Raw genomic sequence first — 20,480 nt, 5'->3', positions numbered from 1 at the left:
CAGTGGTAGTACAGTCTCAACAGAGGATGAAGAGACCTGTCGTCTCAGGTAATCTTCACAAAACCCAGGAAGAGGAACTGTCAGTCCCATCCCACGAAACCTGCCACTGAAGCCCAGATTGTGTTCCAACACCGGCCCTGCGGGCTAGGTCACGTTCACGACGGCGGGGATTTCCGTAGCGGTGACACACGCCACTTCCGGCCGGCGTGAGAGTCAGTGACGTGGCAGGCAAGGCCAGGCACGATCCTCGGAGCCGGGGCACCCGCAGCTGTCAGGTGGCCTCCGGACAGCCCCACCGGGAGGGAGCAGCAAGCCAGCAGCGGCGGAGGCTGCGAGCCCGGAGCCGGAAGTGCCACGTGTCCCGTTTGCGCCTGCGCGGCCGGCGGCTGACAGACACTTCCGGCTGGGGCCTCCCTCCTCTCCGGATTTAGCTGTCGCCTCCAAGCCGAGCATTTGCTGCCCCACCGGCCCGACTCCCAAGCATCAGCTCCCAGCCAGGCCGTGGCCGCGGGCGGGCTGCGGCGAGTGCGGAGCCATGCCTCGTGCTTGATGCGCCGCCCTCTCTTCTCCTCGTCTTCAGTCCTTAGTTGTTAGCCCTGTCCCTCCGCTTACAGCTCTCGGCTTGGCGCTGTTGTCGACCCCGACCAGCCCCTTCCAACCCCGATAATCGCCGTTCGTCATGTCCCAGCCGGGAATACCGGCCTCTGGCGGCGCCCCAACCGGGCTCCAGGCCCAGAACGGGACCCCCTCGGCCTCAGGGTCTCCTTACACCAACGGTGAGTACTGCCCAGGGGCGGGGGGATGGCGCAGCCTGGGCCTGGGCTCGAATTGACCTTTGGATGCTGCTGCCGCTTGAGGCGACGGAGGAGAAGAGGGTGACCTCCCGGCCCGCATCTGGTGCGGGTGGTAGTGGGCGGCTGGGGCCACGGAGACCGCGGCGAATGTGCACCCGCAGCCCTGGGCTCGTCTTAGTATTTTACATTTATTTATTCATTCAGTAAGCACACAGTTGATGAGCACCTGCTGTATGCGACGCCCTGAGTAGATACGGGCGAAAAAATAAAGATTCGGTCAATACCTTAAAACTCGCATACGAGGATCATAGTGTCTGTGTGCCTTCTCCCTCCGCACCATCTCACCCACGTCTCCTAGAGAGTAGGGTTTGGAGTCCGATTCATTTCGGTTCTGCAGGCCCTGCAGTGGGGTGGGGATCGTACTTAGTCTGAGTTTGCGGAAATGAATAAATGACTCTGCTTTTAGGAGACCCCTTTAGGGGTCTCTCCCAGAACCTTGCCAGAATTGTACCTAGGCGACCTGTTCAGTTTTTCAGCTGTGGAAGAACTAAATAGAAAGGACGGTCTTCTCCTTGTTTTCTAGAGGTCTTTACATCACTTGCGAAGTGGTTGGACACACTCTGCACCTCTGACAAGAGTGTACATGTGGCATTATAGCTTGTTATTTAGTGTAACAATGTCTTATAATTTTATACCTCTTCAAGGATTCTTAAATTGTCCTACATTGTGATTTGCTAAGTTTATTATAATTATTATAATAAAGACAGATTTTTGGCCAACAGCTTGCCTACTTACCAGTTTACCTACAAATCTTTGGTTTATGGAAATAAGACTAGCAGAATAATACTAAAGTACTTAAGTTGCCCATTGGAATCTAAGATTGCTGTGAAGTTGGAAATAATAGCCAATGACTAAAATTGGTAACTTATATTGTTTTTAGACACAACTACTGTTTTTTTCTTTACAAAGAAGGCTTTAAAAGACTTTAAAGTGTTTGTGAGTAGGCAGCCTTTGGGCAGGAGCTAGAATAAATGGAGGGATAGGCACTGAAAGGGAGTTAAGTTGAATCAATTTTTCTTTATCAAATTATGGTAACCGATTCTGTAAACTACATATTATTCTGGAATTTTTAGTAACATTTACACTAAATATGAAGTCATTTTAAGACATCCTCTTTAAGGTCAAAAAATAAGCAAGATGTTATATGGCAGTGGATTTTTCTTATACTCTGTAAACTGCAATTTTACATAAACTTTAAATCCCACAGATGTGCTTGTAATTTTATATGTCAGTGTAGCAGTCATAATTTGAAATGTTAAAGGAATTTAACTACTATGATATGCTGTATTGGAGATGTTGTCATTATGTTAATTTGATCCAGTCCAACAGACATTTGTTGCACACCTCCTAAATTCTCTCCTTTGGGATATAAAAGAGAATAAGTAAGCACTCCCTGTGCACATGTTGCCCAGAGACAATTGGGAATTCAGGTATGTAATTGGTGATTGCAATTCATGGTGATAGCAGCTGGAAGAATGTGACTGACTGAGGTGGGGAGTGAAATCATAGGACTTCAAATACAAGCCTCTTTTAAGACATAATTTTGACAGTCTTCTTGTAAGCTCCATATCTAAAGTTTTTTTTTTTTTTTTTTTTTTTTAATAGAAATATTCCTAATAAATGCCTGTTGTGCTATGTTGGGTTGTTGGGGTTTTTGTTTGTTTGTTTGTTTGTTTTGGCAGCTGGCCATTGGGATCCAAACCCTTGGCCTTGGTGTTAAAAGGCTGTGCTCTAACCAGCTGAGCTAACTGGCTAGCCCTTATTAGGTTGTTTTATTGTTCATCCTGCTAGTAATACAGAGTAGGGATGTGTTGGTGAATTGGAGGGAAGGGTATTTCTCTAGAAGGTGAACAAAAGGTTCTTTGCTGGAATCTAGTTTTTGGTTAACTCTTTCAAAGCAGTAATTGTTGCTTAGTCTATTGAAAACTTTTTAGCTTTAGATTTAATGTAGCTTGTAGCTTTGTAAATTACATATTACAGTACAGTTGGATCTTCAGATATTTTTTAGATTATAATTGAAAAACCTAATACTGACCTTTTCATTTCCCTTCCTCCCTCCCTTCTATTCTTCCTATCTTTCTTTCCTTATCATTATGGTCCTGAATAATCTTTTTTATTTTTCTATAACTTGATTTCATATTGTATGGTATTATTATATTACAGAATTCCTCACACACCAAGATGTTTCTGTAACAGATTGTTACATTGTATTACAACCTAAAGTTTGTCTAGACAGGTTTTTCTAAGTCTTTATGTAGATTTGTGTATACAGTACATATTTCCTTGTCAAAAAATTGATAGAGAGACTGTAAGACTATTTAAACTAACAGATCTTAATCTGATTATCATGTAATAAGGCTAAAGGTGGCTGGCTATTGAGCTCAGTTGGTTAAAGCACAGCCTTATATCACCAAAGTCACAGGTTTGGATCAGCTGCCAAAAATAATAATAATAATAAAAGCTGCTTTATTGACTATTTAAATCAATTTGCCAAGGCAGTTAGAAACTGCAGTTTTATTAATTTTATTTTTTAGTAATATTTATTTAAATTTTGTATATAGAATTAAGGATGAAAAAGATATTCTCCTCCTCCTAGCTTCTCCCCATTCCCCTGTTATATTGTTATTTTATTTCATTTTATTTTATTTATTTTTGGGGTGGCTGGCCAGTATGGGGATCCAAACCCTTGACTTTGGTCTTAACAACACTGCACTCTAACCAACTGAGCTAACCGGCCAGCCCTGTATTTTAATTTAATAAGATAATATCTGACTTCCCTTTGGACCATGAACCCTATGAAAGTAAGAGTATATGTTTTTGCACATCATTCTCTCTCCAGCTCTCCACACAGTATCTAGTGTATTTTAGGAGTTACTAGTTTTGTTAAAGGAATGTTTTAGAGTTGGGTATTTTGCAATTCAGATTATTAAGCATGTAGAGATTATAAGATTAGAACTCAACTCCAACTTCTTTTTTTCTGGTTCATTTTTCTGTGGGTTTTTGTGCAATATTATCAGTCAAAACAATAGAATACGTGGGATTTTTTTCATCATCAGTTTAAAATACTAGGCTTATGTGAATATCTTTATTTTAGGAGTGACAGAAATGTAGATCTTTTAGTTCCACTATGATGTAAACCATGTTCATGATTGTGTATTTAATATAGGAAGTCTTTAGTCATGATCAAAACATGCTATGAATAAAAATAGCATGTGGTCTATAACACTGTTGTGGCTAAGTTCCATCTAATGTTTTCAGAGGGGGCAGTAACTCTGGATGCCATAATATTCTTTACATACCTCTATTATGTGGTAACTATTGAGCATCTTGTTTGTCTCTGCTGATAGACTGAGAGCTCCTGAAAGACAAATAATAGTAACATAAGAACTAACATTTATTGTTCAATTACTATGTGCCCAGGCACTGTGCTAACTTGCATTATATGCATCATATCCTTCAATCCTTAAAACAACCGTATGAGGTAAGAACTGTTTTTACTGACAAGTAAACTGAGATGAGTGGTTAAGCAACTAGCTCAAGGTCACACAGGTATTAAATTGTGGAACTCAGATTTAAACCCAGGCAATCTCTTACTTAGCCACTGTTATTCTACTTATGTGTTTGTTATCTCTGCCAGGACCTAGCACCCTGAATGAGTGCCTGAATCAAGAATCAGAACCTTCTTTTTGGTTTCTTTATGATGATAGATACATTTAATTACAGTGAATATTTGCTGACATTTTTTGAAACTGCCACATAGCTTATTTTCCTGGGATTTTAATTAATGCATGATCTGACTCTAACTTTTGTTAGCGTTTAGTCCATTTTTTTGCTGTTTCAGCATCACATTTCGTAAATGTCTTATAGATCCTGAAGTTGCTCCTACCTCCACTTTGATTCCTAGTATTTGCTTTTCCCCTTCTGTTGCTTTCTTAAAGCTCTTATATTAGTGACTGACCCACCAGTTGTATGCACAGCTTGAGGAAATGGCATCAATTTGTTGTACTTATAGTTTCAGTCAGTTCTTCAGGTTATCAGAGTGTATTTTTGATGTATGGTGTGAGGTGAGGGGCCAAATTAAAATTTTTTTCAAGTAGTTAACTTGTTGTCTTTACCTGTTGTATTTAAAAGCACATACGTAGAAAGAAGGAGCTTTTTAAGGTATAAGGAACATATTGCTGTCTAAAATTGATGTTTTTTGAATACTTAGCTACTTTTCTGTCACTTATTTATACTTTCGTGTAGGACAGCATAATTAACGGAACCATATCCTGGAGAGTCTTGAATTAACTTTAAAATTGGTCATTCAATTGGATTCATGTATGTTTGATGGAAAGTGTGAACTGTGTTTGGCAAATAGTAGCTCAATACATTTATCTAATGTATTAATAAATGAATTACTTAAGAGTAAAAAGATCTTAAGTCTTTATCTTACCTGGAATTATAGGGGAAACAGTCTGGAAGACATTTTTTCCCCTTACTATTAAATTTATATGAAAGGGGTAGTTTATTTATTTATTTATTTATTTGTGTTTTTATTGTTTTTGTTTTGGTGGCTGGCCAGTATGGGGATCCGAACCGCTGGCCTTGTTGTTACAAGGCTGTGCTCTAACCAGCTAAGCCAACCAAAAGGGTAGTTTAGTTTATTCAGTGTGTTTTTGCGACTGTTTAGTAGGCTTTCTTAGAAAAAGTTGTAAAGTTATAATTATTTTACTTTATATTAATTGGGGTGATTATAATACCAAGGTCAGGGGTTTGAATTCCTGTACCAGCCAGCCACCAAAAAAAAAAAAAATTGGGGTGGTATCATTGGAAGTATCTTTTAATTTTTACATGCTAGGTTTAATGAAGAATAATATACAGCAATCATTTTGAAAGTTATCTACATCAGTGTTTAAGTTCCTAAAGTACATTCTGAAGTACATGAGAATTACCAGTACATGAAGTTTTTTACTAATGCAGAATCTGGGATTGCACTGAGTCCTACAGAGTAAGAATTTACAAAGGTGGGACTTGGGATCTCAATTTGTACCATTATAGCAGTTTTCTCTTTGATTCTGAAGCTGGTGATTGGGAAAACCTCATCTGCATTCATCTTAATCTTGTTTGCTTCTTTGCCTCTCTAGTATTCTAATTTGGCTTCTGTTCCTACACATCCCCCAAACTGCCCTTAAGAAGGCCACAAATGACTTACTGGTTATAAAATTCAAAAAATATTTTTCAGGGCCGGCCCAGTGGCGCACTGCTACAGTGCGCTGCTTGGGAAGCGTGGCGGCGCTCCCGCCCGAGGGTTCGGATCCCACGTGCAGACCGGCGGCTCACTGGCTGAGCGAGGAGCAGGGGCAACACCGAGGGTTGCGATCCCGTTGCCGGTCCCGGTCCGGTACGGGCGTGATACTGAGGGTTGCGATCCGTTGCCGGTCACGAAAAAAGACAAAAAAAAAAAAAAAAAAATTTTTTTTTCAGTCCTCGTTTTATTTCCTGAGCAGCATTTGATTCCCTTGACCACTACTTTATTATTTTACAAAAATCCTTTACCTTGGTTTCTAGGATATCACACCTTCCGGTTTTCTTTCCACCTTTTTTGGTTTCTTTTTCCCTCTCTCTCTCTTAAATGTTGGTGTTCTTCAAGGTTCTGATCTCTCTATTTTTCTTACTTCTGTACATGCTCTCTGGATGATATCAGTTCCCATGGTATCAGATATTATACATATGCCAGTGACTCCCAAAGTTATAATTAAAGTGAAACCCATCTCTTGGCTGCAGATAGATATCTTCCTATTGGACATCTCACTTGGATTTCTTGGTGGCACCTGAAGTTAGTATGTTTAAAACATGTAACTCTTCAGTCTCTCTTTGCCATTCCCAACCTTCCCCAATTCTTTTCTCCTCCTTCTGTCCTGATGCAGTACTACCACCCATGGAGTTGCTCAGGTCAGAGATTTAAGAGTCATCCTTGATTCCTTTCTCTCTTTATCATCCATATTCAGTTCCACATCAGATCCCATCAGTTTTCAGTTTCCTCAATCAGTTTTTTTTTCTTTTTTCTTTTTTGGGGAATCTGAACCCTTGACCTTGGTGTTATGAACACTGTGCTCTAACCAACTAGGCTAACTGAGCAGCCCTTTTAAAAATTTAAGTAATGTATAGATGCTGAATATTTCTCTGTGACCCTGATGTGAAATTATTTTTATTAAATGTATGTACAAACACAAAACTAGATATGAACTCCATATGTTTATAGCTATTGTAACATTGTAAAAACAAAACATTAAAATAACATTTACAAAAGCAATAAAATTCAATAACATTAAATAATGTGATGGATTATATTTGGCTAAAGCCAAAATTGATTTGCTTGTTTTAATTTTGAACATATTGGAGAATTATTTGGGTGATTATCATGGTCATTATTTCTTTTTTTTTTTGTGGCTGATCGGCACAGGGATTGAACCCTGGACCTTAGTGTTATCAGCACCATGTTCTAACCAACTGGTGAGCCCTTTTTTTCCTTTTTGAAGATGAAACTTGTTTGCGGTTGTTGGGGAGGAAAAACTTTTTCTATACCTTCTTAGGTTCAGTAGTTGGGGACCTGGTAATTAAACTGACAAGACAAGGGCCAGTCGTTGTCTCACTTGGGAGAGTATGGTGCTGATAACACCAAGGCCATGGGTTTGGATCCCTGTAAAGGGATGGCTGGTTTGCTCACTTGGGAGAGCGTGGTGCTGACACCAAGTCAAGGGTTAAGATCCCCTTACCAGTCATCTTTTAAAATAAATAAATAAATAAATAAATAAACTGTCAAGACAGATTAGCAAGAGAAAAGACAAAATGTAATCACATATGTAGGGGAGTTCATGAAAATGTGACTCTAGGAGGTGGCTAGCCACACTGCACCTTAACAGGCTGAGCTAACCAGCCAGCCCTTCGAGGTGGTTAGAATTTGGAGCTTCTTTCTGTACCATCTTTTTTTTTTTTTGGTGGCTGACCATATGGGAACCTGACTATACCATCTTAATAGGGGAAGGGGTATGGTGGGGGGAAGAAGGGCACTTATGGGAAAACAAGTGACTTTTAGGAAAGATAAATGGGCCCTTAGGAGAATAGATGTGATAGTTTTGTGACAATGTCTGTTTAGGTGTGGTGTGCAGACTTTTCTCAGGTGATGAGTCAGTCTTACTTGTTTTCTCCTGGGAAGAGAATTATAACAATTGAGTTCTTTTTTGTTTGTTTGTTTTGTTTTGTTTTTGTTTTTGTTTTTAAAAAGATGACCAGTAAGGGGATCTTAACCCTTGGTGTTGTCAGCACCACGCTCACCCAGTGAGCTAACTGGCCATCCCTATATGGGATCCGAACCCGTGGCCTTGGTGTTATCAGCACCGCACTCTCCCGAGTGAGCCACAGGCCGGCCCAATTGAGTTCTTTTTGGAGACTCTACTTTTAGCCAGATAAGAGAGTTCAGGAACTCATGCCTTCTGCTCAAAATAATTTTTATGCCACAGTGGTGTATTCTGGACCCCTTCACAATCACTGATCCATTATTTTGATGGGCTACTTAATTTAGTAATGACTTCAGAATAAAAAAAAATGTAATCCATTTAGTGAAACGTTATTGTATATTTACTACTACACTTCTCTTGCTAAATATAAGATTTTCACATTATAGTCGCTTACAATGGGTCTACAATGGTGACCACTACAAAGCAAGTTCTTATGTATTTGTTTTTCTACAAGGTGGTCTTATGACCATATGTTCTTTTCATCTTTATTGGCTTACTGTAAAACTCTTGCTTGTTTTGTACATTTTGATGCTATTTGGCTTTTACTTGGCTGCACCTGGCTTGAAGGTGCCTCTTTAGCATATTATTAGCCTCTGCTAAAAATCATAGATACAAAAGTGGGCCATGAATCTTGTGGCAGTAGTAGGCTGTGAGATGGCCTGTTTTTATCCAAATAACACAAAATGTGCTTACAAGTTAATTTTTTACAAATGTTTTCATTTATTTAAACACCTCTGTAATCCACTGCTACTATTTAGTCCATCATTTCTTGCCTGGATTGCTGCTGTAGACTCCTTCCAGTCTTTAATCTCTCTAATCTCCAAGAGGTTCTCTTACATGTAAATTTATAACTTCTCACAGGTAGCCTTTCAAAGCCCCATTGCCTTTAGGCTCAAATCTATACTTCTTAAGGGTGTAGTCCTAAACTCCTGCTTCACTTCACATACTTGACTCAGCACTTTAGTCCTGCTATACTGTACTAAGGAGGAAAAGCTTAGTCCTGCCCATTTTTTCAGAATGCCCTTTCACGACCACAAACTGTTACACAGGTTGTTCCCTTTTTTTTTTTTTTTTTGTCTTTTGTCTTTTTCCGTGTCCGGCAACGGATTGCAACCCTCAGTGTTGCCCCCGTACCGGACCGGGGACCGGCAACAGGATCGCAACCCTCGGTGTTGCTCCCGCGCCTCGCTCAGCCAGTGAGCGGGAACCGGTCTGTATGTGGGATCCGAACCCTCGGGCAGGAGCGCCGCCGCGCTTCCCAAGCGGCGCACTATCCAGTGCGCCACCGGGCCGGCCCCACAGGTTGTTCCCTTTACTGGGGACACCCTTGACACTACTTTTCTAGAGGTGAACTCTCTTCAGGTTTCAGCTTAAAATTCCCTTTCTTAGGAAACCATCTTCGCTATTTTTCTGCCTTCAGTGTAGTCCAGGTGCTGCTTCCTCAGTGCCCTCATAGTGTCCTGCGTTTCCCCTGTCATATCACACTCTATTGTGATTGCTTTGTTATTTGTCTTCCCATCTAAACTGTGAGCTGCTTGCGGGCAGGGATGGAGTGGAACTTAATCACTTTTGTGTCCTCACAAGACTTAGTAAATGTGTCTCTTTAGTCAGAGAATGAATAGAATGTTTTTAGTTAACCATTTGGAGTAAAATAAATAATTAACCTAAATATAGGGTTGATATTTAACTAGATGACAGATTATGGGAAAGAAATATTAGTTCAAATGAAATTATTTGCTTTATTAATTATATTAATAAAGAATTGTAGAATTATCAATGAGTAATGCAGTGTTAAGGATACAAATATATGTTTATTAGATGATGACAGTAGGTATATGAGAAATATTATTATAAATGTTTCACATAAATCTCATTTTCACATCGTATTAGTTTCCTATTGCTGCTGTAAAAAAAATTACCACGTATTGAATGGCTTAAAACAACACAGATTTGTCATCCTATAGTTCTGGAAGTCAGAAGCCTGAAATGGGTCTGACCGTAAAATAAAGGTGTCATCAGAGCTGCACTGCTTTCCTGCAGGATGTCCTACTTCTTTGGCTCCTGGCCGTCCTCCATCTTCAAAGCCAGCAATGGCTTGTTGAGTCCTTCTCACATAGCATCACTGACCCTGACTCTATTGCCTCCCTCTTTCAAACTTGTGGTTACATTGGGTATATCCTCGTAATATATAATAATCTTCCCATTTCAAGGTCAGTTGATTAGCAGCCTAAATTCTATCTGCAACTTTAATTCTCCTTTGCTGTGTCACCTAATATGGTTCCAGGGATTAGGATATGGACATCTTGGGGGGCCATTTTTCTGCTTACCATATATATATATCAACCCTATAATGTAGGTTCTATTCCCGTTCCCATATATAGATAAGGAAACTGAGGTCTAGAGAGGTTAAATATCTTGCTCAAGGACAAATAGTTATTAAATGTGAAGGTCAGAATTTGATCTCAGGTAGTTGTTCTAGTCTGTGCTCTTAATCACTATAATGCCTCTTTCTGTATACATTTCATATAGAGTGACCTTGTACCATTAGGAAATTGATTGCACAGGATTTATGATATTCTTTTAGATAGTTTTTTATAGTAAGTCCCAGAGATTGAATATACACTGTACTATTGAGTTAGAATATATAGACTATGACTAGGAGTTCAGTAAACTATGTTGACTAGCAGTATGATTTAGGACAAGTTGCTTTGCTGCTCTAAGTCAGGAGTTTCTCAGAGTACCAGAATCTTCAGGGTCCTGTGGAATATGCAGATTCTGTAACTTCACGTGTTAGTGTTTGATAAATTATACATATACAGGGCGTCTTTAAAAAATTCATGGAAAGATTTGTATTATCTTTTAATTACATTTTTCCACAAACTTTTTGAAGTACCCTCACCTAAGCAAATATTTTTAGAAATTGTAAGTAGTTAATTTCCCAGAACATACCCCTGTAATATGTTTTGGAGATCAGCCAGAGTTAAGTGATATATTTATGCTTCTCTCTCTTCCTTACCCCATGTCTTATTTAAAGAAGGATTCAAGATGGCTGTATAAACGGGTTCTATAAACATTGAGTAGGTAAAATTTAGGGAAAGTGAAACCTTTTAAAATCTGCCTATTTGGTAAGATAGTCACTATGTTTAGCTACTATCAGTGTGTATTCAGAATAGGTCAGCCTCAGGGACCCAAGACATTCTCTTGGTTCTAAACATATATGTTTAACATTCTCATTGGTAGCTTCTCATTGGTGGTGCTACTAAATAGTGGCTTTTTTCCTCTGGGCAACCTTTTATTTACTTACTTATTTATTATTTTTTTTTAATTTCTGGGCCAACCTTTTAATCTTCTTATCTTAAAATGATTCCAGGCCCAGGGTCACCGTTTGTTTTTGTTATTATTCTTTTAGTCTCCTCTTAGAGCTGATTGAATAGTTCAGACACTTTTCAATTGGATTAACATGGCACATTCACATTATTGCTTTCTTCAGGGTCTTTAGACAATGGATCAGTAACAAAAAACCTAATTGTAAATAGAAAGGTCCAGAAAGTAACCTGAAATGTTCTCAGTGGAGGCAATGCACTTGCCAGTGGCCAGGGCTATATAAGAGTTTATTTAACTTCCTTTTAGTCCTAGTAATTTTATTTTTTTCAGTATTTTTAAAATACATATATATGTTGTTTCTTTTTCTTTTTCTAATTTTCTTTTTTCTTTTTTAAAAATTTTTTTTTCGGTTTGGAAAGATGACTGTGATTCTGGCAGTCTTTGGTTTTCTCTTGTAATCCCCTCAATTTTAGCTTAGCCATTGTTGAAAAGTAAAATGAGGCACAATAAAAATTTAGAGTATGTTTGAGCAAATGGTGATTCATGAATTGGACAGCTCCAAAGCAGAAGTGCTTATGGGGCTCCACCAAGAGAATGCAAGAGAAAGACTTATAGGGCAAACATGGAATTAAAGCAAAGAAAATATTTGATTAGTTATAGTTATATGGTTGCCTTATTTGGTCTATCCGGCTGGAAAGTCCCTAGTTATGTAACTATAAGGTAGGTGGTGGCTTCTGATTGGTTGAGCTTAAGTTTTATTTTTCTTTATTATAGGTATTTACAAGAAATAACCCAAGTTAAGTTTTGCTTATGTTTGCAAATCAAGCAAGGTTAAGGTCACTCATGAGGTCTAACTGGCTTTGTCTGCCCAGGGATTCTTCAGGCCAGGTCTCCATTTTAACTTTCTTTAACACAGTCAAGTAGGAGAGGGAATCAAATCGAGTATTTGAGTCAGAACAGTGCCAGGCTTTGTGGGGGAGACAGATTTTGTTTTGTACCCAAAGAAGTTAAGGTGATTTTTGTTTGTTTGTTTGTCTTTTTTCGTGACCGGTAACGGGATCGCAACCCTCGGTGTCGCACCCGTACCGTGACCGGCAACGGGATCGCAACCCTCGGTATCGCGCCCGCACCGCGCTCAGCCAGTGAGCGGACCGGTCTCTATATGGGATCCTAACCCTCGGTGGGAGCGCCGCCGCGCTCCCAAGTGCCGCACTCAACCGAGTGCGCCACCGGGCCGGCCCAAGGTGATTTTTTTTGTCAGTAAAACTTAGCCTATTTGGTATCCTGTAGGGATGAAATATTGTATTTGCTTAAATATAAGATGACCCCCCAAAAAAGCAATCCTCCATTTTCCCAATGAGAAGATTCCCCCTTCCCAGTTTTTTTCCAGCAAACTTAAAAGTATGAAATTATAGGGATAATGATGAAATAATTAAATGAGTACTTATAATATTTAATGTTTTATTTTGCTAACACACGCATCTTTAAGCTTTGTATTTAAAGATGTATGTGTAGTAATATTTAAAATATTTTTTAATATATAAAAGGTTTGAAAAAATATGTCATTAGAAACATTAATTTTCTACTTTTATATTCATGAAATAATTTTATTTAAACTCTTTACATGCTCTTTTTTGTTTTCGTTTTAAAAATGTTTATTGTGAAACACACACACAAAATGTATAAAACACATATGTACAGTTTAAAGGGAAATAATAAAACAAATTCCTATGTACGTAGTTTAACAGAGTATTACCAGTACCATTGAAACCCTTGTGTCCCTCTTTATCCCCAAACCCCTTCCCTCTCCTAGAGGTAACTATTATATGAATTGTATAACTTATTCTCTTTCTTTTCTTATTTTTAAAAATAGCTTTATTGAGATATAACTCACATTCAATTTACCCATTTAAAGTATACAACTCAATTTTTTTTTAGAATATTCACATATTTGTGCCACCATCACTAAAATTGAATTTTAGAACATTTTTGTACCCTCTGAAAGAAACCACATACCCGTTAGCGGGCAGTTACTGGTTCCCATGTCCCCACACACGAGCCCTAAATAACCACTAATCTACTTTCTTTCTCTTTAGATGTGCCTATTCTGTAAATTTTATATGAATAGAATCATATAATATGTAGTCTTTTGATTGGCTTCTTTAACTCACCATACTATTTTCAAGATTCATCCATGTTTGTTGTTCATCCATGTATCAGTTCTTTATTCCATTTTATGGTCCAATTCTCTCAGATGTATATTCCTAGGAGTGGAATTGCTGGATCATATGGTAACTCTATGTTTAACATTTTGAGGAACTGCCAGACTGTTTTCCAAAGTGGCTGCAGTATTTTACGTTTCCATTAGCAATGTATAAGGGTTTCAGTTTTTCCCTGTCCTTGTCAACACTTGTTTTTTTTTTTTAAAAGATGACCGGTAAGGGGATCTTAACCCTTGACTTGGTGTTGTCAGCACCATGCTCACCCAGTGAGCTAACCGGCCATCCCTATATGGGATCCGAACCTGTGGCCTTGGTGTTATCAGCACCACACTCTCCCAAGTGAGCCACGGGCCGGCCCTCAACACTTGTTATTGTCACTCTTTTTTATTATAGCCACCCTAGAAGGTATGAAGTGGTATTTCATTATGGTTTTTCACATGCACCTTTGACATGAATGTTGTCATTATTAGAAGAGTTTTACAGAGTACATTATTTTCACTTCTCATTAAGTTTTTGATATACCAGACACTCTGAGTATGGGTAAGGATGCTGTTCTTGGAAAGTTTTACCCCAAGCCGCTAAGGTTTTAATAGCCTTTCTCATTTATTAAGTAGGTGTGATTTGTAGTCTCCACACTATTATCAACTTACTGTTGCTTTAAACTTTTTGGAACAATCCTGACTTTATAGACAGGTTGCAAGTACAGTATAAAGAACATTTTTTTCCCAGAGCCATTTGAGAGTAAGTTGCCAACATGATGTCCCATCACCCCCAAATATTTTAATTTCTATTTCCTACAAATAAGAAAGTTTTCCTACATAACCACAATATAACTATCAAAATTAGGATATTAACATTAATGTATTACTATCATCTAATTCTCAGACCCCATTCAAGTTTAACAGTTGTCCTTGTGAATGGGAAAAAACAAACATTTTTTTCTTCTTCTCTGAAACCACAGTAATCAACACAGAAGACAGATTTCTGTGACCAATGTGTGGGGTTTCTCCACCATCAAGCAAGCAAGCAGTTCTGCAGCAGACACCAGCTGGGTGTCTTCTAATTCAGTTCAATTCTGACACTGTCTACCTGGAGATAGTGTCAGATCCCATGGGTTGAGGGTTCAGTCCCCAAGACTCCCCCCCTCCCCCACTGTGATGCCGATCTCAAGCTACAGGTTGTTTTACCCTGCTTCAGACCAACTGGCTATAAATTGGGATTCCCATAACCCTCTTCTTGGGTTGGATTAATCTGCTGAGCGGCTCATGGAACTCAGGGAAACACACTTTTACCAGTTTATTATAAAGGATATTACAAAGGATAAAGATGAAGAGATGCCTAGGGCGAGGTATGGGCAAAGGAGTGCAGAGTTTCAGTGCCCTTCCAGGGGCACCACCCTCCAGGAACTTCCATGTGTTCAGCCATCTGGAAGCTGTCTGAACCCTGTGCTCTTGGGGTTTTATGAAAACTTCATTATGTAGACATGATTAAAGCATGGACAACCATGTAGAAATGTGATTGGACAAAAAGGGTGTGATCTAACACTAATAGACTGGGTGGGGAAACCCAGCAAGGCCTGTTAACTCAGGTTCTTCTCAGCTTCTTTGTGCAGCATTTCTTCCTCCTGGGTATGGGGCAGGACCCCTTCTGGAATGGGAGTCTTATCACCTACAATCAGACAAGGTAGGTCAGAGGATTTCTTTACAGCCAGCTCTAAGACAGAAAGGCAAGGGAAGATAAGAGTCCTACTTTGGAGAGGCTGGAATAATTTCTTTACTTTTATTTTAAGGGATACCATCAGGTGTTCACTATAGCAATTGAAACTAGCCTCTATTTTTTTTTTTTTTCTGTCCTTTTTGAGACCGGCCGCACCACACTCAGCCAGTGAGCACTGTGAGTGCACTGGTCATCCCTATATAGGATCCGAACCCGTGGCAGGAGCGCTGCTGCGCTCCCAGCGCTGCACTCTCCCGAGTGTGCCACGGGCTCGGCCTGAAACTAGCCTCTATTTTTTTTTTTTTTCTGTCCTTTTTGAGACCGGCCGCACCACACTCAGCCAGTGAGCACTGTGAGTGCACTGGTCATCCCTATATAGGATCCGAACCCGTGGCAGGAGCGCTGCTGCGCTCCCAGCGCTGCACTCTCCCGAGTGTGCCACGGGCTCGGCCTGAAACTAGCCTCTATTAAAGTTAGTTCTCACTAATTTGTCTTCTCCAAATAGTATTTTGTTGTTCAAAATAAGAGAGAGATTGTGCTGTAACATTTATTCTCTAATTCAACAAATGTTTATTGAGTAACAACTATGTGATAGGCACTGTTTTAGGTGGTGGGGATATATAGTAGTGAACAAAGAAACTTCCCACCTTCATGGAGCTTATGTTATTGTGAGGTATACAGACTATTTATGTACCTATCTATTGATTAAATGATTGTCAGGTAAACACTAGAAAGAAAAATAAGACAGGGTCAGAGAGGAAGAAATGAGAGAGGAACTATTTTAGGTATGGTGTTCAGGCAGTGCCTCTTTGAGGAGATAATATTTGTGAGAGACCTGAATGAAATGATGGAGTGAAATTATCTGGGGAAAGAGTGTTCTTGGAAAGTAAAAAGTGAAAGACACTGAGGTGGGGGAGCATACTTAGCATGTTGGAGGAACATTAAGAAGGTGGGTATGGCTGGAGCTAAATAGAAAGGGAAAGGAGTAGGAAATTCTTTGAATAGCTTGCTAGTAAAGGCCTTTTGATCATTAAATGCAATAACTGATGTCAGTTGACACGGTGACCTTACCACAGGCCTTTACTAAATTCAATGAAGAATGGTTCTATTATATATATATATGTATATTTAAGAGAGGCTTACAGTCTTCAGTGGACATTATTCATTAAGCCATTTATATTGTGTGGTAAAGTATTATATGGTAGAATTGTCAAGATGGTTATGTTTGTTTGGAACTGCAATCTGCTCCAAGTTGGCTTAAGTACAAAGTGCATAGCCACCTCTCCAGATTTAGAGATCTCAGATAAAAAGATTCATTGGTGTTCACAGGTGAACAAATATTACTAACTAATAGTAAAGTGGAAGAACCAGCTTAGGACTGGAGGGGCCTAATGAGAGAAAAACGATGTTTGATTAATATAACAAAGATAGGGGGCCGGCCCGGTGGCGCACTGGAGAGTGTGCCACTTGGGAGTGTGGCGGCGCTCCCGCCGAGGGTTCGGATCCCATGTGGAGACCGGTTCCCGCTCACTGGCTGAGTGCGGTGTGGGTGCAACACCGAGGGTTGCGATCCCGTTGCCGGTCCCCGGTATGGGCGCGACACCGAGGGTTGCGATCCTGTTACCGGTCAGTAAAAAAGACAAAAAGGAATAAAAAAAAAAAAGATAGGGCTGACCCTGTGGCACACTTGGGAGAGTGTGGCGCTGGGAGCGCAGCGACGCTCCCGCCGTGGGTTCGGATCCTATATAGGAATGGCCGGTGCGCTCACTGGCTGAGCGTGGTGCGGACGACACCACACCAAGGGTTGCGATCCCCTTACCGGTCACGAAAAAGACAAAATAAATATATATATATATATATAACAAAGATAGATGTAATGAATCTGTGGTTCAAGACATTGGCCACTTGCTTGTGTGAGTAGGCAAATTCTATATTAAACCTAATTTTACAGATAAATTGAACTTTATAGTAAAATTTGCCTAGGGAGCAAGCAAGAAACAAATAGAATAAAAGAATCAGGATATAATAGAAAGACTTGAATTCCAGATCAGAAAAAAATTATTATCCTGGCTCTGTTTTATTAAAATATAATGAATATCCAATATAAGAAAGAAAGAAAGGGGGCTGGCTGGTTAGTTCACTTGGTAGAGCATGGTGCTGATAACACCAAAGTTAAGGTTTCGAATCCCCATACCAGCCAGTTGCCCCCCAAAAAAGGAAAGAAAAGTAGGAAATGAAATCAGAAAAGAAGCCAGGGACATAGAGGGTCTTGTAATCTATGATAAGGATTTGGAGATGTTGAGCAGGAGAGTAGGGTAGTTGATGTGATTCATGTTTTTTTTTTTTTTTAATAAAAGATGACCAGTAAGGGGATCTTAACCCTTGACTTTGTGTTGTTAACACCTCGCTCTCCCAAGTGAATTAACCAGCCATCCCATGAGATCCGAACCTGTGGCCTTGGTGTTATCAGCACCACACTCTCCCAAGTGAGCAATGGGCCGGCCCTGTGACTCATGTTTTAAAAGGTAATAGGATGTGTAAGGAATACATCATAGAGGGATAAGGGAGGATGCAAGAGCATCAAGTTAGTCAGATGGATTTTAGACTTTAACTGTAATCTAAAATAAAGAATATATTTTATATAGTGACCCAGTACATATATTCATTTATGTGTATATTTACAACTGAAACCACACAATCGTATTTGCCCTTATGAAATGTAATGTGCTCTGATATTTTCCATTCTTAACTATTATCTTGTATTTCATCAATAAAAAAGGTAGTTTGCAACTCATATTGATTTCATGACTCATTAATGGGTTTCACACTCATGGTGTGAAAAATATTGAGTTGATTCAGCAGGAGAAAGCATTCTTGTACAACGAGAATCTTTGTAGAGACTCATATGACTTCCTCTTTTTTTGAGAAATAGTCTGGGAGAAATCTTAACCTCATAATTGGGCATTTATGGTACTTTGAATAATTGATAGCCTTTTCTTTGAACTAGTTAGAAATAGAAATGACATTAAATATTCCATTCATAGTGACAAGCTACAAAATACCTAGCAAGAAATTTAACAAATAAGATATAAGACATCTTTTGAAAAAAGCACGATATATTTGAAGATACAAAATAAGTTTTGAATAAATGGAGAGATATACCAATGTTTTTTAATGGAAAGACTTGGTATCATAAAAATATCAACCAATGCAAAATTAATATGTAAATACAGTGTAATTCCAGTCAACATTTCAATATTTTTTTGAGAGACACTTCATGAAGTAGTCTTATGTTTTTGTGTCTATAATTTTTCATAATAAAAAGACTTATTAAAAATATATCATACTTATCTCTCTGTAGCTTCCTTTTTTCTCTTCATATTCTTTTTGTAATTTATCTTTATTTATAGATGCACATTTAGTTTATTCATTTTATTGGTAATTAGTCTGTTGTGTGACTAATCCACAATTTATTCAGTCCCTTGTTGGTGGATATTTAATTGATTCCAACTTTTTTTTTTTTTTTTTCCCTTTTTGTCTTTTTTACTGACCGGTAATGGGATCGCAACCCTCAGTGTCGCGCTCGTACTGGGGACCGGCAACAGGATTGCAGCCCTCGGTGTTGCGCCCGCACCTCGCTCAGCCAGTGAGCGGGAACCGGTCTCCACGTGGGATCCGAACCCTTGGTGGGAGCGCCGCCGCGCTCCCAAGCGGCGCACTATCCAGTGCGCCACCGGGCCGGCCCCCAACTTTTTAATATTATAAACAATGCTGCAGTTAATACATTTGGATCTATTTCTCTTGTCCTGGAAGGATGTCTATATTGTTTTGTAAAGCAATGTATATAGACTAACTCCCTCCCCCAACTTTTATACACCACACACACACACACACACACACACACACACACACACACACACAAGTTTATGTATATATGCTTTTGTAACCTCCCAACCTACCTCTCTGTGAATATACACATGCTTATACAAGGGTACTTCAACAAGCTCATGGAAAAATGGAATTAGAAGATAATATGAATCTTTTCATGAACTTTCTGAAGTACCCTCATATATGTTTGTGGAAGGATACAAATTAGGCTGATGACATTGGTTGCATGGATTGAAGAGGTATATTTAGAAGATAAATATTTTCTTTTTATATCTTTTAAATGTAAAAAGTCTAAGGAAATGAAAAGTTTGTATAAGTGCTATACATATATATATATACATTTAACGTTCATCTTATTTCCTTTTATTGTCTAATTTTATGGACAGAAATGCTGTATGTTACTGAGTAGAAGTGGTGATTCTAGGGATTTTTTTTTTTTAAACAGCCATTTGAGATATAACAGCTCTTTCATTTACATACCATATAATTTACTCATTTGAAGTGTACAATTCAGTGGATTTTATTGTACACACAGGGTTTTGCAACCATCATTATCAATTTCAGAATTTGTTTCACTCCAGAAAGTAACCCCATTCCTATTAGCAGTCAATCCTCACTCATTCCTCCGCCAACCCATGTAACCATGAATAATGCTGCTCTGAACATTGATTTACAAATTTTAGTGTAGACTAGGAGTGGAATTGATGGATCATATGATAACTATGTTTAACATTTTGGGGAACTGTCAGAGTGTTTTCCAACATGGTTGCACCATTTTACATTTCCAGTAACAATGTATGAGGGTTCCAGTTTCTCCATATCCTTGTCAACACTTATTATTGTCCATCTTTTTTATTTTAACCATCCTAGTGTGTGAGTGGTATCTCATTGTAGTTCTGATTTGCATTTCTCTAATGACTAATGATATTGAGTGTCTTTGCATGTGCTTATTAGCTATTTGTGTATCTTCTTTGGAAATATATTTGAATGTCTACTTAAATCCTTAGTTTATTTTTAAATTTGGTTATTTGTCTTTTATTGCTGAGTGTAAGAGTACCATATGTTTTACTATATATTTTTAAATTGACACATTGTAATTGTACAAGTTTATCGGATATAATTTGATGTTTCAATGAATATATGTTGTATAATGATCAAATCTGTTTTACTGTATTTTTTAAAGTATTTCTATATAT

General features: G+C 38.8%; 1 protein-coding gene across 2 annotated transcripts in view; it reads left to right on the top strand.

Moving 5' to 3' along the window:
- Positions 1–491: 491 nt before the first annotated feature.
- The window catches only part of SEC24A (SEC24 family member A), a 72,624-nt gene continuing 52,635 nt past the window's right edge, over positions 492–20,480 (top strand). For both annotated transcript variants that reach the window (XM_008573573.1, XM_008573572.1), the window contains exon 1: positions 492–776. In XM_008573573.1, coding sequence (XP_008571795.1) covers positions 680–776 — 97 coding nt within the window. In that variant the 5' untranslated portion in view covers positions 492–679. The remainder of the gene's footprint in view (positions 777–20,480) is intronic.

Source organism: Galeopterus variegatus, unplaced genomic scaffold, assembly GCF_000696425.1.
Source record: "Galeopterus variegatus unplaced genomic scaffold, G_variegatus-3.0.2 Scaffold935, whole genome shotgun sequence".
NCBI classification, from domain to species: domain Eukaryota; kingdom Metazoa; phylum Chordata; class Mammalia; order Dermoptera; family Cynocephalidae; genus Galeopterus; species Galeopterus variegatus.
The sequence above is the reverse complement of the archived record's forward strand: the minus strand, read 5'-3'. Positions and strand labels throughout refer to the sequence as shown.